The sequence below is a fragment of the Anguilla anguilla genome, chromosome 7 (assembly GCF_013347855.1).
Source record: "Anguilla anguilla isolate fAngAng1 chromosome 7, fAngAng1.pri, whole genome shotgun sequence".
Classification (NCBI taxonomy): Eukaryota; Metazoa; Chordata; class Actinopteri; order Anguilliformes; family Anguillidae; genus Anguilla; species Anguilla anguilla.
In genome coordinates, this window is record NC_049207.1 from 10,723,136 (window position 1) to 10,750,680 (window position 27,545).

General features: G+C 42.7%; 3 protein-coding genes across 9 annotated transcripts; 2 read left to right on the forward strand and 1 right to left on the reverse strand.

The window, feature by feature from the left end:
* Window positions 1–491: 491 nt before the first annotated feature.
* Window positions 492–18,063, reverse strand: iqub (IQ motif and ubiquitin domain containing). 4 transcript variants are annotated; one of them, XM_035427258.1, is made up of 13 exons: window positions 17,978–18,063; window positions 9,136–9,291; window positions 8,684–8,750; window positions 7,990–8,157; window positions 7,213–7,388; window positions 5,880–6,035; window positions 5,145–5,355; window positions 4,879–5,054; window positions 4,521–4,691; window positions 4,209–4,385; window positions 3,564–3,812; window positions 2,938–3,123; window positions 492–2,323 (listed from the first exon to the last, which is right to left on the reverse strand). In XM_035427258.1, the coding sequence occupies exons 2-13, from the start codon at window positions 9,226–9,228 to the stop codon at window positions 2,156–2,158; spliced, it is 1,998 nt and encodes a 665-aa protein (XP_035283149.1). In that variant the 5' UTR covers window positions 9,229–9,291; window positions 17,978–18,063; the 3' UTR covers window positions 492–2,155. The 4 variants fall into 4 exon arrangements, with proteins under 4 accessions (XP_035283149.1, XP_035283148.1, XP_035283147.1 ...); XM_035427257.1 differs by having other exon boundaries at window positions 8,684–8,810; XM_035427256.1 differs by having other exon boundaries at window positions 8,684–8,815; window positions 17,978–18,057.
* On the forward strand, window positions 15,507–21,304 carry LOC118232348 (ankyrin repeat and SOCS box protein 15-like). 3 transcript variants are annotated; one of them, XM_035427260.1, is made up of 10 exons: window positions 15,507–15,871; window positions 16,052–16,104; window positions 16,346–16,477; window positions 17,273–17,431; window positions 17,677–17,922; window positions 18,012–18,183; window positions 18,508–19,069; window positions 19,428–19,581; window positions 19,677–20,880; window positions 21,002–21,304. In XM_035427260.1, the coding sequence occupies exons 1-9, from the start codon at window positions 15,768–15,770 to the stop codon at window positions 19,889–19,891; spliced, it is 1,797 nt and encodes a 598-aa protein (XP_035283151.1). In that variant the 5' UTR covers window positions 15,507–15,767; the 3' UTR covers window positions 19,892–20,880; window positions 21,002–21,304. The 3 variants fall into 3 exon arrangements, with proteins under 3 accessions (XP_035283151.1, XP_035283152.1, XP_035283153.1); XM_035427261.1 differs by having other exon boundaries at window positions 21,013–21,304; XM_035427262.1 differs by lacking the exon at window positions 21,002–21,304 and having other exon boundaries at window positions 19,445–19,581; window positions 19,677–19,803.
* LOC118232349 (ankyrin repeat and SOCS box protein 15-like) lies at window positions 20,793–27,539 on the forward strand. 2 transcript variants are annotated; one of them, XM_035427264.1, is made up of 10 exons: window positions 20,793–20,880; window positions 21,339–21,444; window positions 21,640–21,692; window positions 21,963–22,094; window positions 22,302–22,460; window positions 22,762–23,007; window positions 23,386–23,557; window positions 24,272–24,830; window positions 26,344–26,497; window positions 26,593–27,539. In XM_035427264.1, the coding sequence occupies exons 2-10, from the start codon at window positions 21,341–21,343 to the stop codon at window positions 26,766–26,768; spliced, it is 1,755 nt and encodes a 584-aa protein (XP_035283155.1). In that variant the 5' UTR covers window positions 20,793–20,880; window positions 21,339–21,340; the 3' UTR covers window positions 26,769–27,539. The 2 variants fall into 2 exon arrangements, with proteins under 2 accessions (XP_035283155.1, XP_035283154.1); XM_035427263.1 differs by having other exon boundaries at window positions 20,877–21,081.
* The last annotated feature ends 6 nt before the right edge of the window (window positions 27,540–27,545 follow it).

Consider the following 27,545-nt stretch of genomic DNA (forward strand, 5'->3'; position numbering starts at 1 on the left):
CCACTCAGACATTTTAAGATGGTAACAAATCATTAATTTAATTCTCAGAGACACAACAATAGTGTTTGATAGGAACGTATCTCCTGCTGAGAGGATTTCTTCCCCTGGGCTGGCTAAAAGATTGATTGGTGAATTTTATAATACTCGTTCTTTATCCTCCTGCGTGAACACACACGATACTAAGAAAAAACCTGGGAGAGGGATCTGAATGTGGCGATTGATGGTAAAGAAAAATATCCGCTCATAACTGAGCCAAAGATATTCAGTGAAAAATTGTCCACAGGCTGCACTTATCACCTCACCAAAAACACAAAATGGATGATAGAGTACCGATCATCTGTGTAAAGTATAAAATTATGACGCACATGCAACCATTGTACTGTATTTTTTCATTACACTGAATTGACAACAAAGGCTGCAACAATGAACAATGACAGGTGTGTATACAGTATATATATATATATATATATATATATATATATACACACACTCACACACACATAACATACTTCTACTAATAAAACCATGAAATCCATTACATTTATTTCTAATTTTAAAATCTGTTCTTAACTGAGAAATTGCACATCAATTATACATTAGTGTGGCACATTATTTCCACAGTGGTTGCTATGGGGACCGCTTATTCACAGACAACCTGCAGACATTCAGCAAAATGTAATCTTGCAGTTTGGTTAAAAAAAGCCTCTGACATAAATGTTCTGGAATTAGTTACAAACTGTATATGTAATTAGTCTGGAGTCATTAGCTATATTAGAGGTACATTAGCTAGATTAGAATTACAGAGAGTGATCTGCTTCAAGCTTAGTGATACTGAGACAGTTCAAATAATGATGCTTGAGCTCTTTATGAATTATGAAAAACTCCCTTTCGTAGAATAAAACAATACATGCACATTAAATATATAATATCTTTTTTAATGTAGGAATAGGAAAGAGGCACCTTAATACTTAACAGTATCTTTATAAAATGGTATCACAGATAAACCATTTCCAACTTCACATACATATATTAATATTTAATAAAGGACTGTCTTTTGGTCTCTGGATAATGTGAAACACCAGAAGAATGTTGGGGTCAAGCAGTGCTTTTCGCTGCTTTATAAAAGACTCTCAAACTTATGTGATAAAACACCAAATCCAGGACATGGAGCAGAAGTGCTGTCTGAATCAAACACACAGGAGCTTTTTCACCTCACTGCTCAGACACATGAGCAGCCAGCAATGCATCAGCGTGTGCGGCCGCCAAGCCCTGTGACAGCCGCTCAACAGTCCCCAGCATGCAGGCCCCCGCTGGTCCGTCATCAGCAACGACTGCCAGCATCTCAGCTTTTTGCATATCGGCGCTGCGGCGGGCCGCTTGCGGCAGGGCCACCACCCCCTCTTTATTGCCTTTTCTAAACGGTCAGACTAGAGTCTGTCTGCCAGAGGACTGCTGTAGGGCCGACTGGTGAAATGCTGGTGGGCCGACAGGCGTGCCGATCGCAAAATGCTAGCGGACCACCGAAGAGAACAGAGAACTTGTGCCAGGGGTGTCCAATCTTATCGAAAAATGGCCGGTGTGGGTGCAGGTTTTTGTTTTGGCTCAGTACTACACCTGATTCAACTGATTAACCAATTATGGAAGTTCTTCAATCAAGACCTTGATAAGTAGAATCAGGTATCGTAGTGCTGGGCTAAAACAAACACCTGCATCCACACTGGCCCTTTTCGGATAAGATTGGACACCCCCTGACTTACGCTGACTGGGTAGACTGAGGTGGGGTACAAACATGGGCGATATACCAAGCAAGGTCTGTTTCCTGTTTCTGTGATCAGGTGGAAGGTTGGCGTGGGGTTTAAACATAACTCACCCAATCGCAGAATCTCATTCACCTAACACATGATCTGTATTTCCAGCAGGGGGAGAGGGGGGTTATGGGTAGGCGAAGGAAAAAAGTTTTTTTTTTTAAATCAACCATAGACAGAGGGTTTGATATACAACTTCTTTCTTTTGTGGAGTTTGTATTTTCCGGAACAACTCAGTACAATTTTGACACAGTTAACAAAGCCAGCCAGTAAGTCAAGGAGTGTTATGTGACTGGACTCCTGTCTCCTGTGGGGTGGAGAGGGAGGAGTCAGGGGTCCCGGAGGCGGTATCACTCGGTCGCTGTGGAAACCGGCTTGGACGCCGGGGCGCTGGATTGGGCGGCAGGCAGGCAGCCCGTGCTGTCGAAGCGATCCGCCATGGCCGGGATCTCGGAAAAGTAATTCCGGGCCAGCATGTGTTTGTGCTGTACGCTCCGGATGAACGACGTTCCGTATGCCTGCGGAGGGGAAGTCGGCCCGAGCGGGCATTATTTCTGCCTGGTCCTGGAACGCGTGAGCCGCGATTAAACGTTTTCCAGCGTTTCGGGGTCAATATCATTCCTCAGCACCTTTCATATCAATTTCAAATGCTATTCTTCACACACTAATTTCATGGTTTTTCCACATACTGCTCGACAGTTTCAGGAACGGAAAATCCATCGACAGACTCAAGCCCTTAACTGGCCTTTGTAAACTTGTAAGCTGATAGGCTACACTGAGTGGACTGCGCTTGAAAGGAGATTCGGCCAGTCTCGTGTGTTTCTTGAAATTAGTTTTTTAAAAGTTAAGTTTTTTCTTTTCTTGTAAAACTGATAAAAAGGTGTATGAGCATGTTTTTTTCAGACTAAGACTGCCACCTTCTGGTGCAAGTACGCACACTACACTTCAAACTTCAAGACGTCAAATACGCGTAATAATCTAGGAAAGTAATTGAGAGCGCAGTGGTATTACAATACACACAGCATTTAAGGAATGAACACAATCACTATGGCTGAGAAGAGAAACAGCATCTGCGCCAGTTTCGGGAGCGAGGAGCACCCCGTTTTTTGAGTCATGTGACGCGGCGGGGTACCTCGCGGACGCTCTCCATCTTGAGGTGGGCGGGGGCCTCGTCCTTGTTGAGCAGGACGCAGTTCCAGGGGCTCCACTCCTCCGCCCGGTCCCAGCGCACCATCACCAGGTCCCGCAGGTCGTCGCACGCGCTCAGGGCCGACTGCGCCCCCCAGATCACATCCACCAGGTACCGCAGGTCCTGCTCCTGCAGCCACAGCACACGTTAACCCTTTAAGGCGTAAGATCACAAACACATCATCACAATGTTCTTAACACAACATTCTAATGCTGATGTCACGATCGCTACTGGTAACTGAAAACGACAGAGTTCTAGAACACCAACTTAGAATTCTAAAAAAAACAAAAAAAAAACCTACTCTTTAAAGGGTTAAACCTGGGCTGTCCAATCCTGTTCTGAGAGATCCACCATCCTGTAGGTTTTCATTTCAGCCTTAATTTGGCACACCTGATTCTACTAGTTAGCAGCTCCACGGAATCACCAGCCGTTGAATGAGGTGTCCCTCTTAGGGTTGGAGTACAAACATACAGGACGGCAGACCTCCAGGGACAGGGTTAGGCAGGCCTGCAGTAAGCTATCGTGTTCGCGCACACACACAGACCGCGGTCGCGCCGCGCGGTCGGCACCTGCAGCAGGTAGATGATCTTGGCCTGCGGGTGGCGCTCTGCCTCGGCCCGGCGCAGGTGCAGGAGGATGTCCCGGTAGAGGGACGCGTCCTCCCGGTGCCGCGCCTCATTGTCCAGCTCCATGCAGCGGTGGCAGCGGGCCATCTGGCTGGAGCCGATGGACAGGGAGAAGCCCGTGCACGGCAGGTAGCTGTTGCAGGCCTTGCAGCGGTAGATCTTCCTCCTCTTCTGCCCGGCGTTCGGGGGCACCTGCACGGGGGCGAAGAGAGGAGCATCGGCATCGTTGCGTTTACAGGTCGCTCACCCATCAAGGGTCTGTCATTGGTCCTTCATATTTCACTGACAATAGCATGAGGACAGAAACTAGGCGGGTATTTTACAAAGTAGGATCACTGATTTAGCTTTTAAAGTTTTACTCGGTGCAGTTATCCAGCTTACTCAGTAGTCCTGCTTTGAAAAATACCCCGCTGAGCTGAAAAGAAGTGAACAACAGAGATACAAAAGGTTTGCTCTCAGCTATAGCACACATTCCGCTCTGAGAGCTAAGTCTTCCCTTAGTGTACACGCTGTTCTCTTCTGACAGACCCATTTAAATGCCCATCTAAATGCCTTAAATGCCTGTATCAGAAAGCTGGAGACTCATACCTTCAGAAGCCTGGTCACTTCTGGGTTGAAGGCAGGGGTTTTGATGTACTGGAGGAAGAGGGTGGAGATCCTCTTCCTCAGTCCCTCCAGATTGGCACTCTTGACTTCACGAGTCATGAGGTCCGCCTCCCTGCAAATCAAGTCCATGATCTCCCGCGTCAGCTTGCAGTCCTGCTCCTATCCCACCCCCCCAAAAAAAACACACATCAACATGTCTGGCTGTGCACCGTTATGACTGCTGCATTGTGGGTCTGCTGGAAGCTCCGGTATCGCGAGGAACCGGGCCACGGGCGGGGCTGGCGGTCACCTGACCTTGACGGTGTCTCTGAGCGACTGCAGCACGGCCAGCCGGTCGTCCGGGCTCCTGTACTGGGCGCTGAGGCTGACGTAGAGCTCCTGCAGCTCCCTGGCCCTGATGGTGTTCTGCGTGTCCATCGCCGTCACTTTCCCATCGAAGGACTTCCAAGCCTTGGGCGCCGCGCACTGCGAACATTTCCACCGGGGGACACGCGGTCAGACACGCCGGCCCTACGGCCGCTTAAACAGCCAGAGCACCGCTAGGGGGGGCTGTCCACCGGGGGCAGCGCTGAGCGGATACCAGGGAGGCCTGTAATCATAAGGGGAGGTGGGGGGGGGGGGATGGGGTGTAGTAATGTGGTACATGCCCGACCTTTTCCAGGAGGGTTTGGACGGCCTTCTCCTCGTTCTTCTTGGCCGCCACTAGGCGGTGCTGTCCGATGGAGGCGATGTGCTGGGTCTCCTCGTTCAGCAGCGTGCACAGGGCGCCCTTGCGCTTCGCCCCCGCGTGCGTGGCGTTGATGCGCTCCACCTCTTCTTTCCTCCACCCTGCGGGCGGACACACGCGGGAGAGAGGTCAGCCGGCGCGTACGCGCGTGCGTCGCCCGGCGCGAGGCTACACACGCGCGTGAAACGTACTCTCCAGGGCGCTGTAGAGCAGGGCGAAGTCCTCCTTGGTCTGAGGGTTCATCCTCCTGCGATACTCGGCCTCCATCTGCTTCTCTTTGTCCCTCAGCTTCCTGGCGTGCTCCCTCTCCAGCCAATCCAGTCGCTCCTGCTTCTCATGCCTCAGCTGGTGAATCTGACTCTTGGCCAGCCAGCGTCTCGCGTACTTCTGCAGCACTATGATCTGACAAACGCGCGCACAAATAGTCATCATGTGACACCCAAGCACACCCACGCTCATACACACACACACACACACACGTACGTGATTACTGAAACCACACCCAGGAACCTAGCCACTCCCTGTCACGCTCACACAAATGTTAAAAACAGCTCACAGGAGGATAGCTATGACCTCAGACACATGCACGTGTGCACATACACACATACAGTTATCACCTGAGGGAAATGTGAAATACAGTATTCACACGTTCACTGCTCACAAACATATTTATGAGAATTAAACAGTTATCACCCTAGATACTCATGGAAACAACTCCCCCCCCCCCCCCCCCCCCCCCCAAAAAAAACCACAAAAAAAACATACTCACACTCCTACACAGAACATGTACATATAGAATTATTCAATCACACTGCTGGTTTCACATACAGGTATTAAATCAAGTCATTTTCAAAGTACACAGCACAGAGAGAGCGACAGTTATAGAGTAGTTTCTGATTTCTCGTGAAGGACAGACGTGAACGTACTGCCTTCCACTTCTGGAAGGCGCACTCGTCGGCTGTGACGTAGGGGCCAGGGGGCACGAGCTTGTCCTCCATGTTGGACACGTGGCAGCCGATCTTGCTCATCTGCGTGGCCGTGGTGCTGGAGCACTGCTGGGCCTGGCTCTTCACCTCCACCGTCTGTGAGGACAGCAGAAACAGGTGCGCTGCTCAGTGTACAGAAGGTGAGAGATGCGTGTAGTGCGTACATACTGCACATAAGTACAGTGTTCTGCCGCATAACGCCCTCGGCAACCAGGCAAGACGCGGACAAGTGGAAGGTTGGATAAACTGGCAAAAATTAAAATCAGCGTGACAGCTGATGCCATTTCATCCCATAATCAAATAATCCCATACCGGTAAGAAATCGACTGAAATGTATAAATGTCAGGTAATCCGGGAGTCTACTGAAGTATGTTAAAATATTTAAATTCTTATGCATGCCAACATACATAACTGTCATTTGTACCATTATAATTGCTTATTATGCTTTGGCAACAGTTTATCATGCCAACAATGACCCCCCCCAGAAATTCCCCGTCATCACCATACAAAAAAAATCTAATCAGCAGGATCTGAAATACAATTCCAAAACCATCCACAGGTGACACTTTGCAGTGCTAGTAAAAGTTGCATTTTGCCATACTTTATACTATGACTTAAAACTTACTTTTAAAAACTCGAAACTCAAGAAAGTAATCATTTAAACCCACACACGGAAATGGAAGTACTTAAAGGTCATTATTACATCATTCCTCTAATGAGCAGGGCAAAGGAACAGCTGGGGATTGCACATTAGCAGAGGTGAGACACAACTGCCTCCCTCTAAATTTACGATCGATTAAAGGTGAAGAAGCTCCATTATCATCACTGATATCGATGCCCAACACCCTGAAGGTGTAAGACAGCAGTGCTAACCATATCACAGAGGCAGCTGCTCACAGTCTGCAATGCATATAGCTGTACAGCCGTAAAATTGATGAAGTGCAATGTTGCTCTTATGTATCAGTTATTTACCACATTAATATGGCGATATGAGACACTAATGATCTCACACAGTAGGTTTTCATTAGGCTTTGTGTGTGAAACAGTAATACAAAGGTTTTCTTACTTTTAATAGTATGCAATGCGTCATGTGGAGACACTGCTGTGAGCTCATTTTAGCACTGTTTTTCTGCTTCATTGTTAATGGCCCTTAAGACTCTTGTCCATATTTCTTCTGCAATAATGCATTTAGTGGTACTTCACAAGATGGCTGTTTTGTTACTCTGGGTGAGAAAATGTGAAATCGAAACCATAAATAAAAGTCGTAAATAACCTGAGTGTCACGGCAGAACGTCTCCAAACCCTTGCCGGGAGGCCTCTTGGCCACAGTCTGCACGGCGCAGTGGTGGAATTCTGTCCCCGTGACCTTGTGCCGGTACCCTCCCAAAAAGGTTTTCCTCTGCGTGGCCCGCTCGATCTCCACCACCACGTCCTGGTACGCGTCCGTTCCTGAGCAGGGGGAAAGGGAACGCAGCTAACGACAAGAACTGGACTGGCTTTGTGCGCGTCGTCCACGATGGCCCCGCTGCCTTTTTTCCAATGCCGCTACTAGAGGAGCGGATCGCTCTCGGTAAGTGGGACAGCTCATTGTTTGACCAGTCAAGTGTGAATGGAACACTACCACAGAATAGTATATTATAGACATCAAGGCAGCATCCTCCTAAGAATTTCAAAGAATAAAGACTACATGCCCACATAAAAACAATAATTACCTAATTAGTGTGTACAAAAATTAATTAATATTAATTTTAATTAATCAGTAAATATAGAATGTGAATATAAAGCAAAATATAAAAGGATGTTGGTGTTTACCTTCAGAGCAAACAGATATCTCTTTTTCTTCCCAAGATAATGTGCCAGATATTTTCACTCTGCTTATTAGTTCATTCAATGGAACAACAGTGACTCCTTCAGACGAAACTCCGACTAATTTCACATTTCCTCCGAGGCTCCTGGCTCTGTGACGTCGTGTACAGAACTTTTTGCGCGTGACCTCATAAGGTATTTCCATTTCCTCAACTAAGTGTGAAAACCATTGCGTCAAACATACCTGCTTGTACTCTGACGGTGATAACGTCCGGCATATTGTACTCCGTTTGAAGTTTAACTGGTCGGATGGGATGATTTTCGGGGTCTATGGACGACATCTCTAGTTGGATGGTGCCGTGTGGCTGGACACCCAAATCAACGAGTGTATCCCTGTCCGTAACAGCGCTGCCTGCCGAATAAGAAGCGAACAAAAACGAAGCATGGCATCCCTGACCGTGAAGCATCTGAACAAAGCTGAAACACATTCACGTCCTGATAACCTACATGTAGTAAATCTTGGCATCGTATTAGAAAAACCCTTGCATGCGGAAGAAATAAAACTACAAAGCGCATTATCTGGTAAAATAAATAAACACATAACCGAAGATAGCTGGTGAATAACACAGTAAAATGTACACAACAAGCGGATTTAGTTATCTTAGGAGGTTATATACTATAAAGCTGGCCCATTTAAAATATGCAAGCTTTTTGAATGGCCATTTATAGATCAATGGCAGGCCCAGTGTGTTACTCGATATTCAGCAGTCAGCTCTTTGAATCATTCTACAACCTGTAAACTACGTAAAAATATTAAATAATCAAATTATGTGAAAAGTGGCCCTCCTGGACTGAAACTGTGCACCCTAACTGTATGAATACAACTATTATATTAAACAAAATAGCATCTTGCCTGCATTATACATGTGATTCCTTACCATCAAGTGAGACCTGTATAATGTCCGATGATATTTTCAGCTCATTTGCGAAGTGATTCTTTAAATCCTGGATGGTAAAACCGATGGCAAAGGCCAGAGTCATCACGTGCCCTTCGGGTAGGAGCATCTTCACTTAAAAAAATTAAAGAAAATCCACAAACATTCCACATTTTATAGCCTATATGGAGTAAAATGTATGCATTGGCCTACGCGACTATGATAATCCAAATCATTTTAACATTCGCAAATATCCACGTCTCTGAAACTAAAATTATGTCAAAGACGTTCTAGACACTAAGGCAACGAACACCGATACAAACACGTAGGCTTATGCTCACCATCTGGCTACTCATCAGAAAATACAGATCAAGGCAGCATCCTCTCCGTACTTCCATCAGGTGGGTTGTGATGCGACCAACAAAATATGTTCTGTAACTTCACAAAATTCTTACCTGTGGCCGTTGAGTTCCCAACATCAGGAGCGAATGTCGTTTTCTTATGCACTGTCTTGCCTTGCGAATTGACATCTCCCTGGTCAGAATCATATACTTCCACCGGAGCCACTGACTTTTCTTCTGAATGATTTACTGTTCCGTTTTCTTTGTCGCCTATAGGATAAAAAGTTTCAGAGCAGACGTCTGCAACTTGATCAGGATCGGTTTCTTCCGAGTTGTTGATCTGTAGAGCTTCTAAATGAGTTTCCGGTTCGGTTGCTCCAGGTTGTGTTTCGGAAGTTTCTTCCAGGTTCTCTACATGGTCTCCTGCCTCTAAAGTTGAAGCCTGCTGTGCATCTACGGCTCGTTTTTCATTTACAATGTCCGACAGTTCACTGCCCTTTTCGGACATTATCGCTGTTAATGTGAAAGTGAGGGCAGCTAAATATTTAGATAAATTTACGCTTGCTTAAGTTAACACAATTACCAAGCTATCTAGCTAAAATAGCGGATTGTCGCTAGATTTTTATTAATATTAAAATCAAATATGCACAACATATAGGCTATTAATGTGTATGTCATTCATAAAACATAAATAATCATGCTGATATAGTGCCAATTATCTATTAGGTTAGCTCTTGTTTGTAGAGATTGACACAAGTTTGCAAGCCAGTCCTCTTCGGTGTTTGCCTGCTGTCATGGTAACGGTCACGTGAGCGGTAGTCCCGCAGTAGATACAATCAAAATGGAATGCGTAACTTTGTGTAAAATATTCGCACCGTCCTCTGATTGATCTGGACGCTGTAAATATATCACCATGTGTCCAGTCAGTGGCAATTAAATGACAGAATACCTGGGATTTACGCTTGAAATCCAGCACAGGTGATCTGTGTCATGGTCCTTCAGTCCACATCTCGGGAATATTAAATTGCGTCCCAGAACCATTCACTTTGATTTAATTTGTTCTTGCATGCAGATTGTATTACTCGCATAGGCCTGCCGCTCTTCTAAGCAGTCTTGGTAGGTAACCTTCGTGTGTTTGTACGTCTTCATTTTCATGTGTTCCTGCGTTCCAAGAAGACCGCCTTCGGCGATCTGTACAGAACGATGTGCCACGCCACAGATCATTTAAATTTATTCATTTTTATCATTTAGCCCACAGAAAATGGTGCCTCGAGACATTAGTAGGCCGAAGTGACGTTAAATGGGAAAATATGTCTGAAAGCAGATTTATGTGATCAAAAAATCTCTCTGATAAAAACCTCTAAAGATCAAGTTTAAAGTGAGATACTCAGCAGACTTCAACGTTATCCTCATCTATTATTTATTATACTGTAGGGTAATCTTTGTTCTTATTGAGAATGTACACTGAAATATATGGAGGGAAAAAAAAGAACTAAGCACTTTGTCAAAGTTGATCGTGCAACATTAATATAGATGGACCAGTAGCTTGGAACTGTAGAACAAGACCCAAACATGATCACAAACCTATAATCGCTGGAGCTGCTTTCAAACATTCAAATTAGTTTAAGGGAGCTACTCCTAGGGAATAGCTATACTACAGCTGTATAAACCAAGGTTGTGAAAAGTTCAGAATTTAAGAATTTCCTCCCAATCAAGTCATGAGTTGGAATTTGAATTGAACTGGCCATACCCCACCAGATGCTGAATTGGTACGACAGGGAGCGGAATGGAATAATTTAAATAAATTCCACTCACTCATAGGCAAATTATTGTAATTACATCTGACATATAGTTTACCATAAAATACCAATGACTGCATCATTGCTTTAAATTTCAAGCTTAGTACCAACTAGCTTAACAAGATTGATACTGTATTTGATTGTTATGTTCTAGATCTCATACAAAAAACTTGGCTTTATATTTAAAGCCACAATCTCTTTCAATTCAAACTGAACGTTTTCCAGACACTTAAGGCACTTATTTTAATTTAAATTTGAATTGCAATTCATTGTATGGCAGCCAGCACATGTGTTCTCCTTATGCCACATCGTAACAGTCAAAGCATTCTCATTTCAGGTGGGTGTGGGAAAAAGAGGCAGAATTCAGTCAATAATTAGTCTTAACTTGAAAAACAAAATGAACATTTTCCGTTCTTAATACTGTCACTTATAAAAAGTTAATAATCTGTTTTCAGCTTTAAAACTCCATAGGGAGCTAGCATAGCTAAATCAATCAGAGGAAGCACACATAAAAGTCTATTAAATCTGTTCTAAGTCAAAAATTAGGTTTTTTAGCAAATTGATTTTGGGCCATTCAAATTGGCTATATAGCTCTAACTCCAAAGCTTCCAAAGCTGTAGGTGATACATTTTCATCATTGGTAAATAACCAATAACCAACCAATTAGTAGACTTGACAGATAATCGTGTTGTGGACATGTCAGAAGCGCTAATTAACTTTAGTGCTGTAATTAGCTTCATACACGCTGGAATAATGGATGAATTAAATTCTCAATTTGCGGCTATGAAAGCAAGTTAGGCTTTAAAAACACCCCCTCATGACTTCATGCCTGGTATTACAAGACTGACAATAGTAACAAACAGCATTAGCAACATAATGTGGCACTTACTGGAGAATGGTTTGAATACTTTATTTACCATTATTTTCCACTAATCTACGAATATCACTGAAGCTGATCCCTTCAGTATCACCAAAGACACTAATGAAGATGAGTTCATTGGCTATGTATTACCACCAAGCATTCAGGTGTTTTATAAGGATTCATTTACAATCCTTATTTTGGCCATCAATATAAGAGATTTTTTGGAAAGGTTCCTCTTCTTGTATAACCTTGTGACAGGTTACATTTCCAAAAAAGGGGTCAGAGGAACAGCTGAGTTGATGTCAGTTAAAAGCCGTTATTACATTATGGTTAAAAGGTTTAATGGAACACCTGTTTTTAAACCTTTTGGGCACACTGGAATACAACAGAGTGCCTCAGACTCATTTTTTTTGGAATTGCAACCTGTCGCAAGGTTATACAAGAAGGGGAACTTTTCCAAAAAAATCTCTTGTATTGATATCCAGCCCGTTCCGAAGAGAACCTGTTGAGTTTTATGGCTACAGATATTTCACTAAGTAGCATTAATGACCCATCCATCATAATCCTTATTTTGTTTTAGAGAAAAATATAAGAGTAACATAAAGGGTGATGGCTGTAATAATCTGCATGTCCATCCCATAGTCCAAGTGCTGGACACTGCTTAATGCAGTGAGTTTGCACTCAATACACTACATACAGGGGCAAGTGTTATATACAGTCTAGGGATGGCGAGAAGTATTGTTCTAAGAAAGTGCTTGCAGTATTCCAAGAGTTACCCACAGTGCAATGCAGCACAGCACTTACCGGTACAATGGACGTTTAGGGAATAGTGGGCTTTTTTTGGTTTGCCTTACAAAAGGAACGATTCTGTGACCAGTGTAATAAACCTGCATCATCACATGAGCTGGCCCTGGGGGAGAAGGCACTTTAAGGCGAGACAGAGCTCAGTCCCGCAGCTCAAGAGGGTCTCGTGGAGAATGTGAAGCTGCTGGTGAAGAGGGGCGTGTCTCCACACAGCAGCAATGACAAGAATGAGTCTCCTCTGCTGCACGGCAATGCTTCTTCTGCAAACAACAGGGATATCTTTACGCAAATATTTGGCTGAGGAAGGTGTGGAGCAGCAGTCCGTGTGCATACTGCACATACCTCTGCTTCCTGGTGTCATCGCCTACTGCCTTCAAGTAGTCCTGCAAGTTATCAACTGCAGGAACATACTGTAGGGTTCAGAGATACAGTTATTATTAGAGTTGTATCAAATGAAAACAAGCTGTATTCGTTCAGTAAATGTTTTTGGCCCTGCACAATGGTGAGAATTGGTTTGTATTAAATGGCGTTGGCTCTCATACTGAGTGGGGCTTTTGTGGAGCAAAGCTTGTTTATAGAAGTGGACAGGTACGCACGAGGCACGATGGGCTGCAGTGACATCACAATGCTGTTGCTAAGGAACGTGGCATGCCACGGGGAGGAGGATCAAAACTCCAATGGCCAGTACTGCAGAATATTGGAGATTCTTATTCATGGTAAATGAATTGTCTTGACAAAAACTTAACATTAAATAAATATTATTGTATTGCCCAGAAACAAATGACTGCAGATCTAGATTGACGGCAGCTATGATTCTTTGTCCCCACTAGGGGGTGATGTGAACACACAGTCCGACTGTAGGGGAGAGTGTTCTGTTGAATGCAGCTGGTTCAGGAAGTCTACTTCTGCAATGTGGAGCCAGTCCCAATCTGGCTAATGTGACTGGAAACCTTCCAGTCCATAAGGCAGCTGCATATGGGGGACATTCATGTCCTCATTCAAGTCCTCTTTGTGTCCTGTATAGGCCATACAGTGTTTTAGTCATAGTGAGACTGATATCTCCATGATACTTTAGTGTCTGTAAACATATTAGAACTTGCAATGGCAATTCTGCATTCTATTGAGGATGATTCATATCACAGTTACTGTCTCCTGTGTTTTTCTTTGCCTTTACTCATCAGTGAAAAATCTTACATTTTCTCTTGGGTGTAAGTCATCATGTCACAGAGAGTCCCTATACAGAATTTATTAATTAACTGCCAGATTTCTTTGTTTCATGTATAATGCATTAAATATCCATACAGCAGCTACTTCCAAAAAAGCCATCTGTGTCACTGGCCAAAGTCCAGTTCACTTTCCAGCAGATGGAAGTCATGGCTTTGATGTGAGAGCTGTCCTACACAGCCCTGGGAACTATGGAGACACGAGGAAGAGCCTTCTGTCCTTTTTTGTTTCTAATGGTGATGTCACCTGCACAGAGATTCTACTGAACGCAGGGGAAAAGCCTGACCTGGCCCCGCTGCGCTGCCTCCTAGTGGCCATCAGGGCCGGGCGCTATGAGATCGTGAAGCTGCTGCTGGCCAGGCAGGCGGATGTGAACTGCTACTTCACGGTGGTCAGCGACACCGTGTTCCCCACTGCACTGCAGTACTGTCTGAGGGACGAGATGATGATGAGACTGCTACTCAACAACGGCTACCATGCAGAGAGGTGCTTCTGCTGTCACCATGACAACAGGATGCATATGCTGTGTCCCTAGAAAGATGGCAACAACCAGCTGTTTGGGAGGTCCAGCCATGACAAGCAAGTACCTGTGCATTTGAGTCGCTCAATTGCTAAGCTCTGTTTAAGGATTTAGCTTATAGGCCTGAACTTTAAGGTTTGAGATTTCATTGAAATTCCATTAAATGATTTAAGTCGCCAATACTGTATTTTAATTGTGGTAGCTTGGTAGCTCAGATTAAAATGTATTAAAGTTTAAATAAAATGTTATTCATGGGACTCCATGGGACTTCAAGAGTAAAATACAGGGTATTAACTATAATTATGAACAGAATACAAATTGCCTGATGCATATATTTTCTCTGAGCTCAATAACATCTATAGATTTTGTGCATTGTTTTGCTGAAATACTGTTTGGATTTTTTTTTTTTTTTTCATTATTTTTACAATAAGGAAATATACAAAACAAGAATAGGTTGAGCATACAGAGTTCCAAGTCTGTTCAGAATTATCAACTACACAATATCAGTCCCCAGAAGTCCCATTCACCCACAAAGCCATAAACATTGTGAATCAAAACAGGGTTGGAATATCTTTTAGGTCCCTGATGTATACAATCTAATTTTCACTGCAATTCTTAATTTAATATATATTGGAGAGGTTTTTTTTAATTTTTATATCAAATTATGCCACCACATATTAAAAGATGTCAAATTTTATGTGGATGCCTTTCTAAATTGTGTTCCTATTTTTACAAATGTTTTTTTGATGTCTTCATGTCTAAGGCTGCCTGTTGCCCAAATATCCCCTTGTAGGATATTAAAGGTTTATTTTATCTCATCCTATTCCATGCAGTCCTTTTAAAAAAGTATTTTAGTGTTATTTTTATGTCATTTCTCATAACTTACTATCTGATTGTTCGTGTTCTGCACTTTCAGAGATAACAGATGTCTGCAGAAGCCAGGTATCGGACGCATAACATTACACCATGTGACCGAACATTAAATCGGATTGCATATAAACGCTGCCGTGTTTTTCATTCTTGAAGCAGTTGCTAAAGGGTGTTATTACTGGATATAAGTTTTTGGACACATGGGACAGCACAGCTCTTCCAGGGGAAGGCGGGACCTACATTCCTAGAGGCCGACTGCTCTGAAAACAGGTCAAGCCTAAATATAACCTGCCGGGCCTCTTCAGTTTATACACAGCAAAGCACACAACCGTGACCATGCAGGGAAACCTGTGAACCTGAGATTGTGGTGTGACCAGACAGACAGATAGATATCACAGGTGAGGATTTAAGCTGTTGTACATTGTACTGATTTAGTCGGATACAGAGAAAATAGGTTGACTGGTAAACAAACCAATCGTTGTTGCCTCTGACATTATAACCATGGTGTAGAGTGTCCAATAATTTCACCTATGGGAGGCTAGAGTTTCCTGTCTGTGAGATATACTGAGCATGAGACCTGCAAGTCAAACCATTAAACCAGTCCACATGAACTTCAGTTGGATGTGAAAGTTTGTTCATTTTTTTCTTTGCCATTTTCCATAAAACAATGGATTCCTTTGCCGGATTGGATGAAGATCAGCTTATTGATTATGTAATTCAAATGAGTATTCAAGAGTCTTGCAAACAAAATGTTTTAACAGCAATGGGAAGGTAGGGGAAATTCAAATTTAGTTTTTGTCAGAATACATATTTGCCGTAGTTTCCAATTAGTTTAGTGATATTTCTGGTGTGAGATTTATTATCATTATTATTATTATTATTATTGTTTTTGTTGTTACATTTAATTATATGCTGTATGAACACATTTTGTGTCTCTTCCATGTGTAACAGCCTGGAGACAGCCAGTGATGAAAATATAAAGGTCCTAGCTGCTATTGAGCGAGGTACTGTGCATTTTTTCATCACCATTATCAAGCACTCAGAAGAAAATTTCATGTTAATTTGTCTTTTTAGGGGAAAATGTATGATTGAGGAATTATTTACAGTGACTACTCTGTTTCCCAAGCGTTTACAAATGAGGAATCTCCAGCCTCGTGATCATGGAAGGAATAGAACAGAAAATTAAAAAATGTGCAGTTTGTATATGTGAATTATAACCCATTCTGGCACATCAACCACCTCCAGGCGACACAGCTGTCCTCCAGAGGTTATCAGAGTTCACCTCAGCCTTCGGTGAGGTGGACAGTAGAGGATGGCTACCTCTTCACAGGGCTGCCGTCCATCCCGTGGTTCAGGTGCTGGAGACTGTGGTACATGGTGAGTCTGTCGCACTCCATCCACCGTATACTACTGATCACAATCTCACAAGGTATCACAACTGCAATGGCAGCTGTATGTACTTTAACAATGTGCATGAATGTACCGGGAACATTTAAATCTTATGGAATAGTCACAACAAATCCTGGATTATAATAATAGTTACTACACTATTATAATTATTATTATTTAGTACTTATTAAATATATTTGTTTTGGGGAAACTAGGTTGCTAGCTGCTGATACTAATGCTAGGTAAACAGAGTGTACTAGTCATAACTAAAGATTGTTTGCTTGCGAGATGGCTATGTGGCTAGCAAGCTAGCTAAAATTTTTAATGTATTCAGCCTCATTGGGATGGCACTTATGCCATCCCGCCAAGTTACGCCTTGGCGGGGCGGCATGCCCCATACCTATACAGCACCGAGGTAATATATATTGAACAGATATGGGTTATCAATAAAGGTTTTGACAGATGACTAGCCAGCCAAACTGATATTTGGTTTATTGGTGCCAAAGGTAGCTTCTTATTATTTCCAAGAACAATTTGTCTCAGTACGCTTTCATATTATATTGATTTTAATCTACAATAAACGTGATAAAAATAGCAATGAAATTAATGGTAGCAAACATATACCTGGAGTTTTTAAACACAGACTGCATGGTAGCGAATGTTGGCTAATCCTGCATTTTGAAACACAAACTGAATGGTAGTGAATGCAATGGGAGTTTAAAACACTCTAGATCTTAAGGTATGGGATCCTGAAATTTTAAAACGGAACTTTTTGATTGATAGCATCATACAAGCTGAGCCTGGAGGAGAAGACTCCGGAAGGAGAGACAGCACTGACCCTCGCCATTAAGGCGGGTCTGGTGGAGAACGCCAGGCTGCTACTGAGCAACTGGGCATCTCCACACACCACCAACAGCAAAAACGAGTCCCCACTCCTTCTAGGTAAAGTTGGCATACTATGGGAATATCAGTCTCAATGGCCAATGACAGTTGCACGATACACACTAAATGTGTTCCTATGTCAAGGGCTAGAGACATGTACCATGTCCTTAGTCTTTCGAGAGAATGTCTTAGATTCACCCACATAATTATTTTGTTCTTGTAAAAAGGTTATTTTATTTACCTTTTAAAAAAGAAGTCACACCCCTTGGATACACTTCAGCTTAACTTTATAAATCTTCCTGCAGCAGTGAAAATGGGATCGTATGACGCTGTGGCCAGCCTTATCATGCACGGAGCCGTGGTGGATCAGAACTGTCTGAAGAAGTGGACCGCCGTGCACGAGGCGGCCAAGGTGGGCTGCAGCGACGTCATGATGCTGTTGCTAAGGAATGGCGGTAGCGTCACGGAGAGGGACCAACACGGCGTGACTCCACTGGGCATCGCGGCCGAGTACGCCCATGCTGATGTTCTGGAGCTCCTCATTAACTACGGTAAAACCGCATGCTCTGCCCAAAAATAGCTGACCTGAACTGCAGGGAAACCAACCTGGGATTCGTGAGGTCCTCTTTCTCGCCATCAGGTGGTGACGTGAACGCGCAGGCACCGAACGGAGATAGCGTGCTTTACGACGCGGCGGGCTCCGGGAACCCAGACTGCATCGATCTTCTTCTGGAACACGGAGCCAATCCCAACGTGGCCAGTCTGAGCTCCCTCCTCCCGATGCACCGGGCAGCACAAGAGGGCCACCTCTTGTGAGTCCCAGCTTCCACCTTAGATCTTGTCAAAAAACATCAGAAAAGTCAAGATTCCTGAACCCCATTAAAGGGTAGAGATAGCATGTGGTGTTAATCTCTGGCTTGACTGAACTTATCAAAAGATTTTCTCAAAATAGAAACGAAATTCTTTAATTGGCTCAAATGAGTGAATTGCTGAGAATGCATGACAGGCCCACCCATTTTGTGGTTCATGAAGCCTTGCTCACATCTCTACTATTAAGTTGGACAGTAAAATATCGGTCTTCCTCTGTTATCAGTAGCCATTAATGGTGGCTGCTTGAATTCCTTTCCCACCACCAGGGCACTGAGAATGTTGATTCCGATTACCACCAGAAGGGCCATCCGACTCTGTGGCCAAAGCCCAGTTCACTCTGCAGCAGAAGGAGGCCACCCTCAATGCCTGGAGCTGCTCTTAGAGAATGGCTTTGAAGTCAATGCTGTCCTCAATAAGCACATCTCAGAGAACTATGGAGACCTGAGGAAAAGCCCTTTGTATTTTGCTGTCTGTAACGGAGACACAACCTGCACAGAGATACTCCTGAACGCAGGGGCAAAGCCCGACGTGGACCCACTTCACTGCCTCCTAGTGGCCATCAGGGCTGGGCGCTATGAGATCGTGAAGCTGCTGCTGGCCAGGCAGGCGGATGTGAACTGCTACTTCACGGTGGTCACCGACACCGTGTTCCCCACTGCACTGCAGTACTGTCTGAGGGACGAGATGATGATGAGACTGCTACTCAACAATGGCTACGATGCAGAGAGGTGCTTCTGCTGTCACCATGACAACAGGTTCCGTATGATGTGCTCCTGGAATGATCTCAATAACCAACTGTGTGAGGGATCCACCCAAGAAAAAATACCTGTGCGTTATGTTCTTGTTTTTCATTCAATCATTATTTCTGGTGGTGTAAAAATACAGTACGTGTTGTTTTCATATATTATATAATATAATATAATATATTTTATATATAAATTCTGGATATGTGCTGCATTGGTATTGAGTCTACATAAACGGTGAGTTCTATTGATTTGTGCATGTTTTCAAGGCTAATTTAGTTTTCTGTTTAGCAGCAACTACTTTTGAGTCTGAATTGCTCAGCATAGAGGATTGTAAATTGCAATGAAAAAATGTGGTAATGAACTAAAATATAGCTTGTACTTTAAAGTTTTCTTTTATTGAGATAAATTAATCATCTCTCTGTGTTGTGTGTGTTGACCAGTTCTGTGACTTCATCAGCTTGTCCTACATGAAGCACTTGTCAGGAAGTGTGGTGCGGATCCTTCTGGACTATGTCAGCCACGTGCCCATCTGCTCCAAACTCAAACTCATTCTGGAGAAGCAGAGAGAGTGGCCTGAGATCTGTGAGATACTGGGTGAGTTGCTAAGACTGTGCCGAGCTGTGCTACAGAGAGACGTACCGTGAATCATAATAAAAATGTTTCTATGGTCTCATCAACCCCTGAACCAGGTAACCCACGACCACTGAAGCACCTGTGCAGGCTGGTGATCCGGAGACAGATGACACCAAAGAGACTGTGTGACCCTGTCGTCATGGAGTCTGCCCCTTTCGCCCCCAGAGTGAAAGCCTACCTGGAATACAAGGAGTTTGACCTTTATGGGAGCAGCATGGAAAAGAGTCCATTGAACAGCAGTCAGGATGACATTGGTGTTTTGTCAAACTGAGATTTCTAGTTCATGCGGCTGCTTCTCCTGTGGAGGGATTCTATTTGCTGTTGTTGACTTTGTGGCAAAGAAGAGCGGAAGATCCGTCAAATCCTCAAATTCAGCTATTGGGTTCTTTTAGCAAACTGACACCAAATGAAATGACTGTATATCTAGTTAGAACTAAACAATATTGCTGACAATATGAATTCAATCCAGTTATTTGTAAAAGCAGTTAAAAAAATTGTTGAAGGGATTCAATCAATGTTATTGTTTAAAATGGACTTATTTTGGTTTTCTTTCTTTTTAAGACATAATTTGCACTTTTGCCCATGAATCAAAATGGCACACAAATATGGTGTGCTATTTATTTTTTGTGGAAGCAGCAGCATCTGTCTGTTTCAGATTGTTTTCCCTTTTTTGTCAGTAAACATAATTATTTCTGTTGTATTTATAATGTGTAGTACTGTGAAATTATGGTCATTTCATTTTAAATGAGTGCTTTACAAATACCTTAAATGAAGATAATTGTTCGAAGACAACTCTTTGTTAGAATAATAACTTGTTTTACCTGTTTTCAGAACATGATGCATCGCTTAATGTTTTTTCTTTTCTTTTATGCTTTGAAAACATCAAAAAAAAAAAACATCTGGTTAATTTCTGTAACACTCTGCCAGTTCAAGAGGGTGCAAACTTGCATGATGGTTCTCTGAAACACATGCAGGTTGCAACTGCTTTTCTTCACACTACAGTCATCGAGTCATTCAAGTTGCACCGTTAAAATATTACTGCTTATGACTGGCTGGGAACGGTGGTTCCACTTTAGATGCACACAGGAAAAAGCAAAACTCCAGTGCTATGACTTTCGTGTTCAGTTTGGCAGCAGCAAAAGCAGGTCAAGACCTAAATATAACCACAAGGCCCATTCCATTCCAACGCATCAAAACACAAACATTCAAGCTGAGCACGAGGAGAGCTACAACTTCACTGAGAGCAGACACACTCTGCAGGTGAGCATTAAAGGCATATATACCCTGGACACAAGGTATATATATATGCATGAAAATACATGAAAATAAAGCCTGAGTGGCTAAGCAATGAGATACCGTCATATCTGCTGTTATTCAACAGGCTAAGTTTAGTTTCAGGATACTCTAGTCAGTGGAGACTACAGGAGAGAAGTTGAGGATCTTAAGAAGATCTTAAAAACAGTAAGCTTCTGTGCGGATTTGATCTCATGCTATAGCAAACTGGTATAGATGTGTCCTGAGATGTTTAGATTTTGCATAATCACCCACGATTTCTTTTCTGTATTAACTGTATTTTTGTTTGACATTACTGTTTTTGTAATCTGGGCAATTGTGTCTGAAAGCTGCCAGTGATAGTTCTCATTACCTGTTTACATAATGCTGAATAAAATAAAATACACTCGTATTTGAACTGTGTATATTGTTGTTTGTTTTTAAAGCAATGGATGCAATTGATGAAATGGATGAGGACCAGGTTATTGACTATGCTATACAAAACAGCCTTCTGGATTCATATAAACAATTTCAGTTCCCCTCAATAGAGAGGTATGTGATTAAAAACACAGCTATGATTAGTGCAGATAATGTAATGTGCATAAAATAAAGTGCATATGACAATATTTTGTGCTGTATTCAGTTTGTTTCTTTGTTTTCTTTTCTAGATTAAGCATATCCTGTTTTTATTTTTAAATCAGTTCAACTTATTAGTGATAAACATGTGTTTGTTTATTGTTTAAACAGCTTGGAAATAACCAGTGGCGAAAATCGGAGGATTGTAACTGCTATTGAGCAAGGTACCAAGCATTTCTTCCTGTCTGTGAACTGGTTTATAAACATTACAATTCATGCTCAAAGTTTTCTTTGCTTGACATGGGATATTTTTACAAACAAATTATTCTGATTGCAACAAACGCACGAATACATAAAACCAATCTCAGGATATTTGTAATATAGGCTAATTATGAGATTGCTATAAAGTTGCATTATCTACCAGAAAGACGCACATCGAATGTAAACAACAGGAAGAGAGATTATTTATAGGTGGACCACTGTCCGTTCTACAGGTGACATATTCACCCTTCTGGAGTTGTCGGAGTCCACCTCAGCCTTCAGTGAGGTAGACAATAGAGGATGGCTACCTCTCCACATGGCAGCAGCTCAACCCATGGCGCAGGTGCTAAGAATCGTGTTGGATGGTGAGTCAGGGGTTTGTGCACGGCGTTAGTAAACAGAAAACGATACCGCCGGCAGTTACGACACCGCCGCACTTTATGACTTTGACCTGCTGCCTACATTAAACATGAATTTGCAGGTGTTATTTTTGATTAGGGTACTCGCTAAAATGATGCTGGAAATCTAAGGATGCGCGCAGTGAATATTAACACTGTAGTTTTGTCCAAAAGCGTCGTACGAACTTACCCTGGAGGAGAAGACGATTGAAGGAGATACTGCAATGACTTTGGCAGCTCAGGCGGGTTTGGTGGAGAACGTGAGTCTGCTTCTGGAGAAGGGGGCGTCTCCCAACAACACTAACGACAAGAACGAGTCTCCGCTGCTCCTGGGTAATGTTGTGATGCACTTTGATTCACCTCACCAGACATACGAACAAAAGCTAGAACGTACTGTAGCTAATGCTCGACAAAACGTGGATTTTTACGTTGTTTACTATTAATTAGCTACAAGTTTGCGAGGCGAGAATGTTATACAGAAAAATAGGCCTACGTGGCATTGCAATATGTAGCCTACTGGAACTGTGTACCATAACTACTTCTAGGCCTTTTGCATCATTTGGAAATCTTTACCTAAATTAAATACTGATATCGTCTAACGAATGCAGAAATATATGTACCATTGTTCCTGCAGCAGTGACATTGGGGTCATATGACATGGTGGTTATGCTTATCATGAACGGAGCGCTGGTGGAGCAGATCTGTCTGAAGAAGTGGACAGCCATGCACGAGGCGGCCAAGGTGGGCTGCAGTGACATATTGATGCTGTTGCTAAGGAATGGGGGCCAGATAACGCAGACGACTGGCCACGGAGTGACCCCTCTGGGGATTGCTGCAGAAAACGGCCACGCAGATGTGATGGAGATTATTATAAAAGAAGGTAACCTGCCAAACCGGCCCGTTTGGTTGATCGCACAGTTGATTGTAAAACTACTAACTCAATAAAAAAAATTTAAAAAAATGTTTGTCAGATCTGCATTACTTCGAGTTAAAAATGTATTTGTCCATATATGGTTTTGATCAAATATCTTCCATAATTTATTAATCCTAGAATTGTTCACCTTGCTGCATTTTCCCTTTATTTCATTTACAATTAGCCTACTTAACCATGGCTAATTTGTAAGCACACATTGGTTGGGATACTGTATGAATTAAAATATAAATAAATGCATTTCCGGATATTTTAAATGTATATTTAATGCCCGAAAATGTAAATGCCCGTCCGAAGTAACGTATTAATTGAATTTGCTTCCACTAGGGGGCGATGTGAACGCACAGGCCTACAATGGTGAAAGTGTGCTGTACGATGCTGCTGGTTCTGGGAATCCTGATTGTATCGATCTGCTCCTACAATATGGAGCCAGTCCCAACGTGCCAAGTCAGTGTGGAAACCTACCTATCCACCGTGCAGCGTATCTGGGACACTACCTGTGAGTGTTGATGGTCATTTACTCTTTTTCTTGTTTATTTGTATGGTAGTTCTTGTCATATAGTATCTTCAGATGGAGATTTTTTCTGTTTCTGGTAGGTACTCTAGATGGGGAGTAGGTTGGATAAAAAAATAAATAAAAATGAATAATTTTATATAATTTCATTTCTGTTCATTGTATATATTAGGAATACAATGGATAGAGTGCAGGGAAAGGTTTGTGGGCTTGAAATTGTGGAGGCTTCATTTTAAACTTTAAACTTTTTTAATTTAAAAGTTGTATACTTATTCATTATGTAATGAAAATGTCAGTGCGGAGTGCGTAAAGATTCTGGGTAAAGGATCAAGGTAATGCTTCTAAAAATGAATTATGACACTATAATTGTGCATCTGTTAATAACTTTAATAACTCTAATAATAATCTATAATCTATATTTAACTATTACAGTCAAAATGTTTTGGCCACTCTGGTTATCACAGAAGATCTAGATGGGTTTTCAGCCCTAAATCAATTGCCAATGGAAAGATAGCTCTAAAACCTGCAAAGCTCCAATGGTACTGTCTTTTTTGCTCATTGCTGTGCGTCCTGAATTGAAAATACTGCATATTAAAGGGAAAAGCGAAAAAAAAGTTGCTTATACAGCTAATACAGTCAGAACCTCGCCTGACTGAGTTCCTTAAGAAGCAATTCCTCCATTTGCTTTTAAATTCACAGGGTCCTTGAGCAGCTGATCCAGGTCACCTCTAAGCTAGCCATTACAGACAGTGGCCAGAGCCCAATTCACTCTGCGGCTGAGGGTGGCCATGAACAGTGCCTTCGGCTTCTCATCGAACATGGGTTCAGCGTCAACGTCATCCTGTCCAATTACATATCGGAGGATTACGGAGACATGAGGAAGAGCCCTCTGTTCTTTTCCGTTTCTAACGGTGATGTCACCTGCACAGAGATACTCCTGAACGCAGGAGCAAAGCCTGACCTGGACCCGCTGCGCTGCCTCCTAGTGGCCGTCAGGGCCGGGCGCTATGAGATCGTGAAGCTGCTGCTGGCCAGGCAGGCGGATGTGAACTGCTACTTCACGGTGGTCAGCGACACCGTGTTCCCCACTGCACTGCAGTACTGTCTGAGGGACGAGATGATGATGAGACTGCTACTCAACAACGGCTACCATGCAGAGAGGTGCTTCTGCTGTCACCATGACAACTTCTTCAGTGAATACTGCCCTGGGCATAATATTCAGCTTTATCAGACATCCGAACAAAAGGAAAAAATACCCGTGAGTATACCGATGCTCTGCCTGTGGACAGATGCTATAAAACTATATGTTATACTTTTCAGTGCAGTTTCTGTCCCTGACATTACTGAACAGGAACTTTCATCACAGGAACTCCTCAGTTCTGTAACTTGCATAGTAATATGAACTCTTGAGGTGAAACAGGATGGAAAGATATGTGTATGGTCACCAAACAGATAAAGTCTCTAAATATGCAATTATAAAAATCTGAAGTCCTTTACTTTCAAACAAAGCCTTGATGATGACTATTTTACACTTCATTAACTATCGTGGACCCTGCTGAACACATTTAGGTACCTGGATGCCCCATGTGGGAGCATTTATTTGTTGCTCGTCTATACAGGGGTGAACTAAGGTGCACGCGATTCAGAATGAATTGAAACATTCCATCTCTGAAGAGCGGAGGCCTCATCCTTTGAGGAAGCTGAAAAGTTATTACCCGTGACTTGCTTTGCTCACATCGCCTCCTCGGAGCCCCCAGTGTCGAGTGCGTACGGGCTCCTGCGGTTACTGTTGCTAGTCTCCGCTGTTATCAGAACAACAGCATTCCGTTGCTGTCATCACGCGCGGGCTGGACACGGTGTTCCCGCTTCCTCCTGTGGCGATAGTCCTGTCCTGCGCTCCCTGTGGTAAAATGGGGGCTGTTCAACATCCAGGAGAGGAATATCAAAACATTAATAAGCTATCTTTTTTTTTTGCATACTGAGAAAATATTTACTGGGTATTTGCTGCACATGGGGAAAACAAATATATATATATGAACAAAACATGCCTGGCTACATGAAGCCCCAGCTCCATAAAATGTAGTTTGATATTTTGTGAGTATATCCTACTAGCTTATTTCCGACAGAGTAATTAATCATGTATACTTGTCTAATAAAAAAGACTACGCAGGATCGTATGTTTTGTAATGGTTCTGAACCTGATAATGGTTCTCCACAGGTTGCCAGCTTCGATAAAAGCTCCTCTGCTCAGATATAAGCCCGAAATACAAGCCCCTCTCTATCCAACCAGACATGTGATGCACAAAGCTATTTTTGCTCTCAGTATTTTTGGTACCATTTTAATAAAAATGGATCACAGCAGATGACTGTCATGTTACCAGTGCAAAAAATACAATAGGTGTCATTCAGGCAGAGAGTCTGGCAATGCTTTCTTTTCGTTTCTTTGTAAATGTGTGTATGCTTTACCATGCTATTGAGCCTGCTGAAAAAACTTCTCTTCTGTTTATATAAACGTTGTCAAGGCTGAGTGAGCTTTCTATTTACTGGCATGATTTTCTAAGAAAACCAATCAATATAAAGAAAACTGTGCACCGAGAACAATGATTAAAAAAACATTTGTACATTTCTGTTTTATTATTTTGGTGACCTTGAACTTAAATGAAACTTGGTTATTTGTTTTTAAATTATCTTTTGAGTTAAATGAATCATGTCTCTGCCGTGTGTGTGTGTGTGTGTGTGTATACGTGTACGTGCACATTCCCGTTGTCCAGTTCTGTGACTTCATCAGCTTGTCCTACATGAAGCACTTGTCAGGAAGTGTGGTGCGGATCCTTCTGGACTATGTCAGCCACGTGCCCATCTGCTCCAAACTCAAACTCATCCTGGAGAAGCAGAGAGAGTGGCCTGAGATCTGTGAGATACTGGGTGAGTTGCTAAGACTGTGCCGAGCTGTGCTACAGAGAGACGTACCGTGAATCATAATAAAAATGTTTCTATGGTCTCATCAACCCCTGAACCAGGTAACCCACGACCACTGAAGCACCTGTGCAGGCTGGTGATCCGGAAGCAGATGACATCAAAGAGACTGTGTGACCCTGTCGTCATGGAGTCTGCCCCTTTCGCTCCTGGAGTGAAGCGCTACCTGCTGTACAACGAGTATGATCTGTATGGGAGAGGCATGGAGCAGAATAAGTGAAAGCATGCCTGTTACATTGGCCAGGGTTTGTTAGAAACCCATGCTGCACTCTATTCAAATCCTGAATGCGTTACATATTTCATTGTTGGAAAGAACCGCATCATACACCTGTCACATGAAAAGCTACCTTAGTGTTTAAAAGTGTAGTTATTTAAAATATTCGCCTGTGTTAACAAACAGTTTTTTGCATTCCTGTAAATCCACACCGCACATTAATGAATAAATGATATAAAGCAATGCTAAACATCTACTGTATGCCAAGTGCTAAACATCTATGAGTGCAGCAGTATAGACAGGAAACATTTTGAAATTATAGCTCACCTTGGCTGCCTTTAACCTCCATTACATTTCAACTTAAAATAGTTTCATTTCCATCCATCATATTCCCAATATAGAACTCTCTGCCAGTTTCCATTTTGGATTTAAAGAATGTATTTTTTTAGCTGTAATTTGAAGCGTAACAGAGTGGAGAATGAAAAAGCTATGTCCAGTACAATACTGTTGTTACCTGTTACATAATAGTTTTGATGATGACTGCATGCTTTGTCTAACACCCACTTGCTCTAGTCAAACTTGACATGTTGATGACCACATTCCATTCTTCCCTTCTTTCCCTCGAATTTCCTGATCCTGTGAACTATTTTTATGGACAAATGTATGGTCATTTAGAGTGACATATAGGTATGTGTGTGAATAAATATGTACGTGCTTATGATTTTTGTATGTAGGCTTGTGTGAGTAGTCGGAAATAAAATATGACATGAGACTGAAGGCAGG